Source organism: Entelurus aequoreus, linkage group LG09 (assembly GCF_033978785.1).
Source record: "Entelurus aequoreus isolate RoL-2023_Sb linkage group LG09, RoL_Eaeq_v1.1, whole genome shotgun sequence".
Classification (NCBI taxonomy): Eukaryota; Metazoa; Chordata; class Actinopteri; order Syngnathiformes; family Syngnathidae; genus Entelurus; species Entelurus aequoreus.
This window is the reverse complement of record NC_084739.1, coordinates 34,698,721-34,711,287: the sequence shown is the minus strand read 5'-3', so window position 1 is coordinate 34,711,287 and position 12,567 is coordinate 34,698,721. Positions and strand designations below refer to the sequence as shown.

Sequence of the window (12,567 nt, the reverse complement as noted above, 5' to 3'; positions counted from 1 at the left end):
CTAGCACAAAGGCTAACTGTGGACAAGAAACAAAAACACTTACTGTGACACGAAGGAACTATGACATGAGCAGAGTGAACAGAAGTAGACACAGCTACAACGACAAGTATAAATGACAGGTAGTAGCGACAATAATCCAGCCCTGACTGGAGGACAAAGCAGATCCAAATAGCAGCTGGCTGATTGACACCAGGTGTGGCCCGGTGCCAATCAGCCACAGCTGAGGGGAAAAAACACTCAGGGATACAAGCAGGAAATAAAGACAAAATAAGAGCGCTAACTGGAAATAAAGACAGACACAGAGGAAAAACTAAAACATGACCAAACTGTCAGGGACAAGCCTGACACAAAGAGGACTATCAATCAATCCATCAATCAAAGTTTACTCATATAGCCCTTAATCACTAATGTCTCAAAGGGCTGCACAAGCCACAACGACCTCCTTGGCTCAGATCCCACATCAGGGCAAGAGAAAACTCAACCCAATGGGCACAATGAGAAACCTTGGAGCGGGGGCGCAGATTTGGGCCCCCCCTTTTTTGACCGTTGTTGCAGCCTTAATGCAAACATTGTTCCGCAGCAATAAACCCACAAGAGCAAAGATAATCTATCAAACATTTCTTTGAGGGGAATTTACTACACAGAGATAACTGATAGCATTAGACAAAAACATGTTCTGTGCATTCTCTATTTACTTCTTTTGAGTTGTATTATGTCTACAAGGGATGTCTTTTTGCAAGCTTGCTGTATACAGGTAGATGTAATGTTATACAAATAAATGGAAACTTGGCTACGTTCAGGGGAGGATGTCCAATATATATATTTTTTTGTCAAATCTAATGTTTTAAGTAGTTATTCAAATTACAAAAAAATTGCTGTTTCTAATGTGAACACAATTTGACCAAACGCATACATAATGTCATGCCGTTACACTTGCTGCAGTGTTTACAGAAGTAATCATGGCTTCAATGCTAGTAGGTTTTAGTACTAGCGCATTTGTGGCAATATTTCAAGGATTTTGTGCAATCCAAGTCAACATTTTCTGAACCAAATTGTTGCGCAGAGAATATTAAGAAAGAAAAGGGTAAGCTTTTTGGCTGTCACAGTGTGTGGAACATTTGCTTCGACGTCTGCTATGAAGAGCGTGTGAGGGAGCAGTTACAGACAGGAGTGGTGGAACATTGACGTGAGTTCCTAAAACATGATTTTTGCCTGTTTTCTACTCATTTGTCAACTATTTATTTTGCAACTGTATTATGACGCTTGTTATTGCTATTTGATGACGTACTGATCGGATTAACGCAATCGGAGCATTTAGACTGCAGTCACATTGTATCAGTGACGTGCAGTCAGGGGAGGCAGGTGAGGCGGGGCCTCACGTGCCATCATGGAAAGAAAATAAATGTAAAAAGAAAAAAAAAAATGTAATTGTTATATGTATCCGGTGATTATACTATAAAGTTATTTTCCATTTAACTTCACCAGTTTTAGATTAATTTTATTCAAAATCGCTGAATTTTCACATTTGCCGTTCAAATACTGAGAAGAGACTTGCTGTGAGTCACTAGCCAGTTGAGGCACGTCACTGAGTTGAGCCTCACCATGGATTGCGCAATGACTCAGCTAACTGCTGGCCTGCTGTGCAGTGAGACTGTATTGCTATATGAATTATATTATACATTTCCATAGTTTAGTTAGCTGAGGTATATAATGTACAGTGTATTTTGTCAACAACTGTATGTGTGTAACGTATTTCTTGTGCTGAGCAATCATAAAACTGCTGCGAAGACGCACTGTGTGAGGCTCGCAGTAATCCCGCCTCCTGGTGGTAGAGGGCTGTAGTGATCCCAGAGATCATTCTTGTGACTACTCGGTTGCAGAAGAAGTGACAACAAGCAGCAACAGTTAGCAGCAATCGTTTATTTTTTCCTCTTGCCTGAACTTTTAACATGGAGGATTACATATCTAAAATAAAACAGTTTTCTAAACTCGACTTTCAATCGAAGCAGGAGGTAATACTTAAAGGAAGATCTCCATCGAGACAGAGAGACTTTTAAAACTGAAGAAAGATAAGGAAGACTTCTATAAACAAGTTATCGATGCTTTTGTTCAAAAGGAGCTGCGCAAGGACTTCATTTATAAGTAAAGGTAAGACCAAGATCATTCCAGAGTTTTGGGCCCGCAACAGAGAAGGCTCTGTCCCCCCTGAGCTTACGCTTGGATTTGGGTACCTCCAGGATCAGCTGATCAGCTGACCTGAGGGACCGGGTGGGGGCATAGAGGTGGAGCAGCTCAGAGAGGTAAGGTGGGGCAAGACCATGTAAGGATTTAAAAACAAGTAAGATAATTTTAAAATGGACTCTAAAAGACACAGGCAGCCAGTGGAGGGAGGCTAAAACAGGAGTAATGTGCTCTCTTTTTCTTGTGTTTGTTAAAAGTCGGGCAGCTGCATTTTGGACCAGCTGCAGACGTGAGAGGGAGGACTGACTAATTCCAAAATATAAAGCGTTACAGTAATCCAGCCGAGATGTAATAAAGGCATGGATTACTGTCTCAAACTGTTGCCTAGAAAGCAGGTTTTTAACCTTAGCCAGCTGACGTAAATAAAAAAAGACAGGCCCCTTCTTTGGCTATTTTTAAGACCCTTCTTAAAACCCATTTTTATTCACTGGCTTTTAACCCAGCATGAGACTTTAAACTGTTTTTAACTTTTAACTTTTTTAACTGCTTTTTATCTAACAAAATTGTTCTTAGGGTAATTTTGTATTTGCTTTTTTAATGTGTATTTTACTTCTGTTTTAAATTTTATTTTTTAGTCTGTCCTTTGCCTTTATTTCTTTGTGGTGTACAGCCCTTTGTTTTTCAACTGTGGTTGTTTTTAAAGGGCTTTATAAATAAAGTTGGTATGGTATGGTATGGTATAATAAAGTCTTACCTTACCTAAAATGTGCTTTTTTGTGTGCTACAGTTTGTATGTGTAAAGTTAAAGTTAAGTTAAAGTACCAATGATTGTCACACACACTAGGTGTGGTGAAATTTGTCCTCTGCATTTGACCCATCCCCTTGCTCACCCCCTGGGAGGTGAGGGGAGCAGTGGGCAGCAGCGGCGCCGAACCCGGGAATCATTTTTGGTGATTTAACCCCCAATTCCAACCCTTGATGCTGAGTGCCAAGCAGGGAAGAATGCTGGTATGAGCTTTTAAACATAACCCGTTAACTGCTGCCAATCAAATGGTGAATAAGATACTCTTTAGGGTTCATATGTTTGTAAATCTGACTGTGATGAAGTCAGTGTCTCACCAGCCATGAACCTCACCGCATGTCACTGCATTGTGTACATATCTGATTTATACAGAACATAAAAAAGACACTTGGGTCAGATTTGAAAAATTCTGAATTTAATGGCAGCAACACATTGCAAAAAAGTTGGCACAGAGGCATTTTTACCACTCTGTTACATGGCCTTTCCTTTTAACAACACTCAGTAAACGTTTGTAACTGAGGAGACCAATTTTTGAAGCTTTTCAGTTGGAATTATTTCCCATTCTTGCTTGACGTACAGCTTAAGTTGTTCAACAGTCCGAGGTCTGCGTTGTTGTATTTTACGCTTCATAATGTGCCACACATTTTCAATGGAAGACAGGTCTGGACTACAGGCAGGCTAGTATAGTACCTACACTATTTTACTACTAAGCCACGCTGTTGTAACATGTGCAGAATGTGTTTCAGCATTAATGGTGCCTTCACAGATGTGTAAGTTACCCAGGCCTTGGGCACTAATACACACCCATACTATCACAGATGCTGGCCTTTGAACTTTGCGCCTATAACAGTCCGGATGGTTCTTTTACTCTTTGGTCCGGAGGACACGACGCCCACAGTTTCCAAAAACAATTTGAAACGTGGACTCGTCAGACCACAGAACACTTTTCCACTTTGCATCAGTCCATCTTAGAGGAGCTCAGCATTGACTCCTGGAAGTATGAAATCAAGGAGGAATAACACATGAATTCAGCAGACTAAAAGGGTCTCCCAAGACAAACAGGTCCTAGGTGAGGTACCAGACAAAGAGCAGTTCTAAGACCTTTATGAAAAAAACACAATCAAGGACCTGAGGGTGAGGGCCTGGATGTGGTGGCTGGGCTTTTCCCCATGAGACTCGGCCGGGCACAACCTGAAAAGGCAACGTGGGTCCCCCCCTCCAATGGACTCACCACTCATGAGAGGGGGCATATAGGGCGGGTGCAATGTGATCCGGGCGACAGCCAAAGATGGGGCCCTTGGCGGTTCGATCCTTGACTACAGAAGCTAGCTCTTGGGACGTGGAATGTCATCCTGCTGGGTAGGAAGGAGTCTCAGCCACTGTGCAAGGTGGAGAGGTTCTGACTTGGTATAGTCGGATTCACTTCGACCCAAAGCCAGGGTTTGGAACCAGCCCTCTCAAGAAGGGCTGAACTCTCTTCTACTCTGGTTTTGCAAATAGTGAGCGGCGACGGACGGGGGTGGCAATACTTGTTGCTCCTCGGCTCAGAGCCTGTACGCTGGAGTTTAACCCAGTAGACAAGCACAGAGTACCCAACCTTTTTGGTTTCACTAGAGGGATTACTGGAGGGTGATTCACTCGTTTTGCTGGGGAACTTCCACACTCACATTGGGAACAACCGTAAAACCTAGAAAGGCGTGATTGGGAGTAATGGCCGCCCGGATCTAAACCCGAGTGGTGTTTTGTTATTGAACTTTTGTTTTTGTCACAGATTATCTACAACAAACACCATGTTCAAACATAAGGGTGTCCATATGTGCACTTGGCACCAGGACACCTTAGGCCGCAGTTCGATGATCGACTTTGTGGTTGTGTTATCGGATTTGCAGTCTCATGTTTTGGACACTTGGGTGAAGAGAGGGGTGGAGCTTTCTACCGATCACCACCAGGTGGTGAGTTGGCTCCGATGGTGGTTAAACTGAAATTGCTAATAGTATGGGTAAAAATTGGCAAAACCCTATACAGCTTTCTAGATGTAGGAGTAGTGCAGTCGACCACAGCTTGCAGCTTGTGTCTGGCCGAAACTGACTCTTTTTTTACAATATACCCAATGAAAGGAACTGTGATGAAAAGCACATGTTTTAATTTTAACGAAAATGCTATTTAGGAGATTAGGGCGAGGCAAACGCTTATTGTGTGTCTCCATACAAGGCAAAAACAATTATGCATATCGTCATGGTAGACAAAAACACAGTGACCTGTCAAGTCATTACATTCATAAGAGCCTGGACCACCGCGGGCGTATTCATGAGTCAAATAGTTAATAACCAGGTATTCAAAATGACCCAAAAGTAAAGGCAGTCTTCTACTTGTACCCCTCTTTAATGCGGATCAAGTGATACGCATTAAGTAGGTCCAGTTTAGAAAATCACTGTTAGAAAGTACAACATAATGACGTGCTGGGGCGTTACCACGAGCAGAGTAGGCTCTCAGAGACGAATACTGAGTACTATGAAATGGGGGAGGGACATCAACCACAAATCGTGGGACATAAACCGTAAAACATAATATGCTGCATGATTTCATTTGTTGCTATAGGTCTCTTAAAAAAAACAGGAAAAGTTTATATACAGTATTGGTTGGTTGTTGTTAGAGGGGTCGGAAATTTGAAAATGTGGCATTGCAGCCACATCCATTATGCCCAATTCATTCATTTTTGTGATTTTTTTAGCACTCTGGCAGAATGCGTATACCAATTAGAGGCTCACATTTATAAAATGCGATCTGGATATTTTCAATCTATTGCGTGTGAAAGAAGTTCTGACACTGGAATTATCCTCTCAGCTTTGCCCCTCGGTAGAGACCACATTTATGCACTAGACATTGACCTAATGATGTAGAGCAGATGTAGACGCACATCTTTGAATTTTAAGGTTAACTATGTTTTGCATTTCATTTTGAACTAAGTACTTTTTTAATATACGGGTTTAATTTGGGCAAAAAAGCAAACTGACACATTTTTAAATGTTTGTATCAAGTTGCATAACAAAAAAACAAACAAAAGACTATCCTGTCTCTATATATGTAAATAAAATACAATTACTTGAATAGCCGCACTACTACATTACCAAATATCCAAGACAGAGTGAACTTAGTGCTGTACAGCCTGTACTATGTATGACAATGTCATCTCCTGAGCCAACTGAGGTGTGGATTGTCAATCCTGTTTCTATCGTCTTCAAACACATTGTATTTGGTCTTTGCAAAACTCCACATTTGTTATATTGGTGTGGTTTCTTTTTGTTTGTTTTCGTCAGCACTCTGCCTGTTTTCTCCCTCTCATCCGTTTTCCACCTTTCTAATGTTTATTGTTTGGTTGGAGCAGCTGTTGGAATAATGGGACTATCTGCAATTTGCAAAAACAAACAATTTCCCACTTTGCGAATTTTGTAGTTGCATCCAGTGTTCGAAAATATTACTTGTGCTACACAAACGTCCAAAACTAGACACAGTGATTTCATAAAAAAATAAAACACGATATGGAGGAGGATACGATTAAGAAAAATGAGGTTTACTTCTGGAGAAGCTGGGGATTGTGTTGTTTGTACAATCATTGGTACTTAAACTTTAACTTTAACAACAAACTTGTTTATGGATGATTATGGATTTCTCTTTTAATGAGAAATGTTATTGTCTTTGGTGTTTAATGAAGGTCTGGTTCTGCAAAATATCATCACAGCAGTAATAGGAAATCAGGCAATAAGCCGTCTGTGACTTTTATACAAAACCTAGCAGGATTTTGCGAAAATGCCTTTTACGTTGCGACGCGGGATATTTGGACGTCAATGTGTAGAGTTTATGAGATGCAATCACCCAAAGGTGATGGTGAGCTTGATAATTCGGTCATGATCTCAGTGTGGCGAATACTGGACATAAACAGCAGGGTGTTTTTCTTGTTGATTATGGGCAAGATATTAAACATCAGAGTGTAAATTGATATTTTATGTACTTCATAATGGATCTAATTCCTACAAGCTATTAAAAGAGGTCCTACATTTCAAACTTTTCAGTCACATGTATGTCTTTTAAATGGTGTACTGTTGTCCAAGCACCAAATGAGATTGTTTTGTTTTTTAAGTTAGGCTTTATTTTTATTTCCACAAGACCCTTTTAAATTTCTCAAGTCACAGCTTCAGGAAGTCTGTGTAAGGAACATTATGGTAACTTGATATCGATGACCACTGGTTAGTACTTTGTGTCACGTTGTCTTGAAATTAGCAGCCATTAAGTTTGTTTGTTTTTTCCAAGAAATGTGTATTATTTTCCAGGAAGCTGAAGGCCTACTTTACCTACCTAAGCTGGAGACCTACTTAAAAATGTTCCATTCATGTAACAATGTTTTAATTTAATCTTTATTTGGAATATTTTAAGTTCATACTTCTGGTCATACCAATAGTGTATCATAAAGTGTTATGTAGGCGGAACTAAGTTGAGTATTCTGGGGAGCGAGTTTAGAAACCCTAGCGCAGAGCAGGGATCACCACGCCCCGCGCTCCCCGGAGCTCTTGATTGGTCGCTGCAAATTCTCTCGCTTGTGTCTTGAGTACGCCGCCTTCGGTGGCTGAAGGAAACGCAACTCTACTTTTATTAAGAAATAAAGAAAATCTTAGTGAATGTCTAACGTTAGATTACCTATATTGTTGAAACACCGTCCAGCAACACATATGAACTGCCTGTCGAACAAACTTAAATCATCAGGATTCCTAATAGTTTCTAAAGGAAAACAGCATTACAGCTTCTGAATAAGAACCGGCGTTTTCACAACAAAAGGCCAAATAACGATAGCATAGACTAGACGCAGGGGTCACCAACGCGGTGCCCGCGGGCACCAGGTCGCCCGTAAGGACCAGATGAGTCGCCCGCGGGCCTGTTCTAAAAAAATAATAATAATAAAAAATAAAAAAATAAAAATGTGTTTTTTTTTTTGTTTGTTTTTTTTTTTTAAATTAAATCTAGATAGAAAAAACACAAGATAAACTTTCAATCAGTGCATCAACCCAAACAACTTCCCCCATGCACACTCATCCCCACCCACTCACACAAAAGGGGTTATTTCTTTCTGCTACCAATATTCTGGTTCCCACAACATAGACAACACATCTGCAAGGGACACAGTCCCTGAAGCACACATGATTGTATAGGCTGCTGGTCCACTAACATTTTCATTAATTACTATTTTTTATGTAATTATTTTTATATTGTTTTACTTTCTTTTTTACCCAAGAAAATGTTTTTTATTTATTTATCTTATTTTATTTTATTTTTAAAAAAAGGGCCTTATCTTCAACAGACCAGGTTGTCAATTAAATTAGATTTGTTTAAAGGGTTTTTTAAACCAGGCCCAGTCCAGATAATGTCCAAGTCGGACTCAGCAACACACACCTTCATTCATGTACACAGAAAAAAATTAGGGAACACAACAGATTGCATATAATTTATAAACTAAATTACATTTTCAAAATAAGCATTTATGTACAGTCCAGATTATGTCCAGGTCACTCAAATTAGGGAACACAACAACAGATATCATATAATCTATAAACATAATTATACTTTCAAAATAAGCCTTTGAGGACTTCTCATCTTTTTTTAAATGTTTTTTGGCATCATTATTGTTTTCAACCATGTAACTTTCTAAAGTTAGAAAATACTGAATAAATGTTTTAGAGAAAGTAATACTAAGTGAATATCTGTTTTTGGCCTTAAAAATAAACATTTTACCGAGTACTATAATTAAATTGACTAAATCATGATTGTCAATGAACTCTCCTAAAATAACAGAAACCACATTAAGCTTCATAAACAAACCAATCTTTAAACACATTTTTTCAACTTCCACCCAAAACAAAGGTCACAATATGACAATACCAAAACAAATGCAGGGTGGATTCAGGCTCCCGACAACAAAATCGGCAATCATCTGACTCTGTCATATTCCATAATTTTAACATTTTCCCTGTGGGTAAGAAGTTATAAATAATTTTAATTTGAAAATAACGATTTTGCACATCGATAGTGGTTTTATAGATTAGTATGAATATGGCATCCCATGGCAACGGGCAGTCAAAAAAGTCCTCCCATTTTCCATTTGTGTTGTATGAGGCAGCCTTCAAAGATTTCTTTATTAAATAAAAATTATATATTTTTCTATTTACTTTAGTTCCTTTTTGCCAACTAGAATTTCTTATTAGAGGTTTACAAACTAATAATTTAGTAGTTCCATAATTAATTATTTGTTTCCATCTTTTCCCAATTACTCCAGTTAGTTGATAAAATGAAAAGCTTGAGCAAGCATCACCATACATAGCTCTAAATTCATCATACTTCATAATTTTACCATTCTCATTGATAATATCATTGACAAAGATGATTCCTCTTTCAAACATATTTTTCCAAAAGAAAGGCTTTCCATCTATTACAATATTAGAGTTCATCCATATTAACTGCTGCAAAATATCGTCTCTTTTTTCTGGCACATAAAATTCAAAACACCACTATGAGTGGATTGTTTCCTTTATGAACCCCGCCATGTTTCCCAGCAGACTCTCTGTGAGGGGATCACTTGTAAAAAAGGATACCATTTCTTTTGATACAGTACATGTTTTTTGTCCAACAGGACATTTGTGTACCACTCAATGTTTAAATACATCTTTGGAACAATTGATGCTTTTAAAGACAGACACATAGCTTCAAGGTTGAGAAGTTTCAGGCCCCCATACTCATACTCTTTGTACAAAACCTTTCTTTTAATATTTTCTGGTTTGCCGTTCCAGACAAAATCGAAGACCCTCCGCTCATAAATCTTAAAAAAGTTTTGTGATGGAGCTGGTAATGACAAAAACAAATAAATAAATTGAGGAATAATTAACGAGTTGGCAATAGACATTTTACCATACAAGGTTAGGGATTTCCCTTTCCATAATTGCATAATTTTGTCCAGCTTTCTTAGTCGATTATCATAATTTATTGAGCCTAGATCTTCCAGATTTTCTGGGACAACAACACCAAGTATGTTAACTGGTCCATCTGTCCACAAAACAGGCACTTTGCATTCCATTCGAAAGGACGTTCCCTTTAGATTTCCGATCCTTAACATTTTACATTTTTCATAATTAAGCTTAAGGCCAGATTGCTGTGAAAATATGTCCAAAAGATTAAGAAGGTTCCGCAAACAATGAGGAAAAATCTTATCTTTGTGAATCAGCCTTTTCTGACATGAACTTCATCAAGAACAAACACAGAACACGCCTCACTGATGCACATCTGCAAGACTCACTCAGAGATGCAGTGTCAAGTTACACACCAGAGTACAACACACTAGTTAACAGCATGCAATGCCAGGCTTCCCACTAACTGACAAAGAAACAGATAACAGATGTGGTGTCCAGTTCAAAGTGTGACATGATTTAAAAATTTGAGAGTTTACTTTTGTATTTTACATGAGTTATTATTTGTACAAACATGGTGCAAAGTAATTCATGATTTGTTAAAAAATATTAGTGGCTAGCTAGTTAAAATGGGATATTGTGATTTCACAAGACTGTCTTAGAAGTGATCATTTGAAAATGTTCAATTTGAAAAATGTGCACTTAGAGAAAATATAAAAATAAAGTGTTGCATATTGATATTTATCTGTTTCTATATATATTTATTGTGAGAAATCATTAAGATGATCAGTGTTTCCACAAATATAAATATCATTAATTATTAATAATAACAGAGTTAAAGGTAAATTGAGCAAATTGGCTACTTCTGGCAATTTATTTAAGTGTGTATCTAACTGGTAGCCCTTCGCATTAATCAGTACCCAAGAAGTAGCCCTTGGTTTCAAAAAGGTTGGTGACCCCTGGACTAGAGGATGCAGTTGGCAATCACTATTTAATCGTATTTAACAGTATTAATATCATGGAAAACAAGTCTAACCTACCCCTAAAAGTGGATGTTCAGCGTCGCTGCTTCCTGGCTGCTGGCAGTGTGGACAACTTGCATTTGGCATGATGACGACTGGCGAGTGCAATGTTGTGAACTTTTCATCACATCTTTACTTTAAGGATGCTTCCTTAATTCAGCAGGTGTCATAATGAACAAGACAGCGATTAATTTTCCCTCAGCGACCGATGGTGGCAAAAGTGGCGCCCTGCATGAGGAATCAGAGAGACCAGCCAGAAGAAGAAGGGACTTTGCAACGATCAATCAAATGAGCTCCGGGAAGCGCGGGGTGTGGTCATCCCTACGCTGCGCTAGGGTTTCTAGACCTTCTTCTGGGGAACGTGTTTAAATAATGTTTTCAGGAAGTAAACTACCACTTGTACTGTACTCGATCTCCGTTTCATTATTCTTAATTATTAAGGTTAAACATTTTGAACGCTAGAATCGCATCGGGACGAGATAAAAAGACAGAGGGGTTTAAAGTGAACGTTTTTATGTACAGTATGCCACAGGCGACAACGGCAAGGATATAATGAGCGTTTTACAGCTGAGTCATACCAGTATGTCAAGGAATCATTTATACGCGCAATGTGTCAGCAAGCGAAACGTCATCTTTGGAAGAGCATGCTTTAACAAACAGAGCCAGGAACCCCGGTGAGAGTGTGGAGTCTTTCGTCACCGCAGTACAAACGCCAGCTCAACACTGCGAGTTCGGTGCCCAACATGAGCAATTAATAAAGGACTGTACACTAGTTGGCAGAAGAGATGCTAGACTATCAGAAATCTTACAATTAGTATTCAAATTCTCTTCATGTCATATTATGCTTATTGATTTTATCATTTTGTTTTGTCAACTATTAAGCATCATTATGAATGATCACTGTGTAAATGTCATTGTTTTGATTCAGTTGTAGCATAGCTGAGGGTAACATGGCCTTTATTCTCCCACATAACTGATATGCAAAATGTTGTTTAGGGTGAGTGGAGGGCTGGCTTGACAATTTGTTCTTGTCTTTTCTTTCTTAGTTGCATTTTCTGGCCTTGGTTTCACTTCCTTCTACCTGGCGGGGAAGCTGCAGTGCTTTACCAGGCAGGGTCGAGGTCGGAGCTGGCGTCTCTGTGCCACGGTGCTGCCCCTCTACAGTGCAATGATGATTGCATTGTCCCGGACCTGCGACTACAAGCACCACTGGCAAGGTCAGCATAAGGGCTCCAAAACTGTGATGCAACTCTCTTTTATTAGGTTATGTTCAAATTGCACACAACTTTAAAATAGTGGAGGTGTACTGCTGAGGAGGTTGTGGTTAAAAAAAATATCTGATTATGTTTATTGCAAGAATGTATTGCACACAAACATGTTTTTATTGGAATTTCTATGCATGATAAATACATATTACAACAAAGGTGATATAATATTGCCATAATTAAATGTAATTGACACAAAAGGTGTCTGTAACATTATAAAACCCTATCCATTATTGCACTGGACTCTCAATAATTTGGATTGAGCTTATATCAACAATGATTAATTCTAAGTTAGCTGGTTTGTAAATATTTCAGGAATATTTATGAGAGGCTGCCTAACGGCTGTATTT

At 38.9% G+C, this 12,567-nt stretch overlaps 1 protein-coding gene across 2 annotated transcripts in view; it reads left to right on the top strand.

Annotated features, from left to right (window-relative positions):
- LOC133657377 (phospholipid phosphatase 4-like) overlaps window positions 1-12,567 on the top strand; it is a 190,838-nt gene that overhangs the window by 169,331 nt on the left and 8,940 nt on the right. For both annotated transcript variants that reach the window (XM_062058643.1, XM_062058644.1), the window contains one exon: window positions 11,999-12,169. In XM_062058643.1, the coding sequence (XP_061914627.1) occupies window positions 11,999-12,169 (171 nt within the window). The remainder of the gene's footprint in view (window positions 1-11,998; window positions 12,170-12,567) is intronic.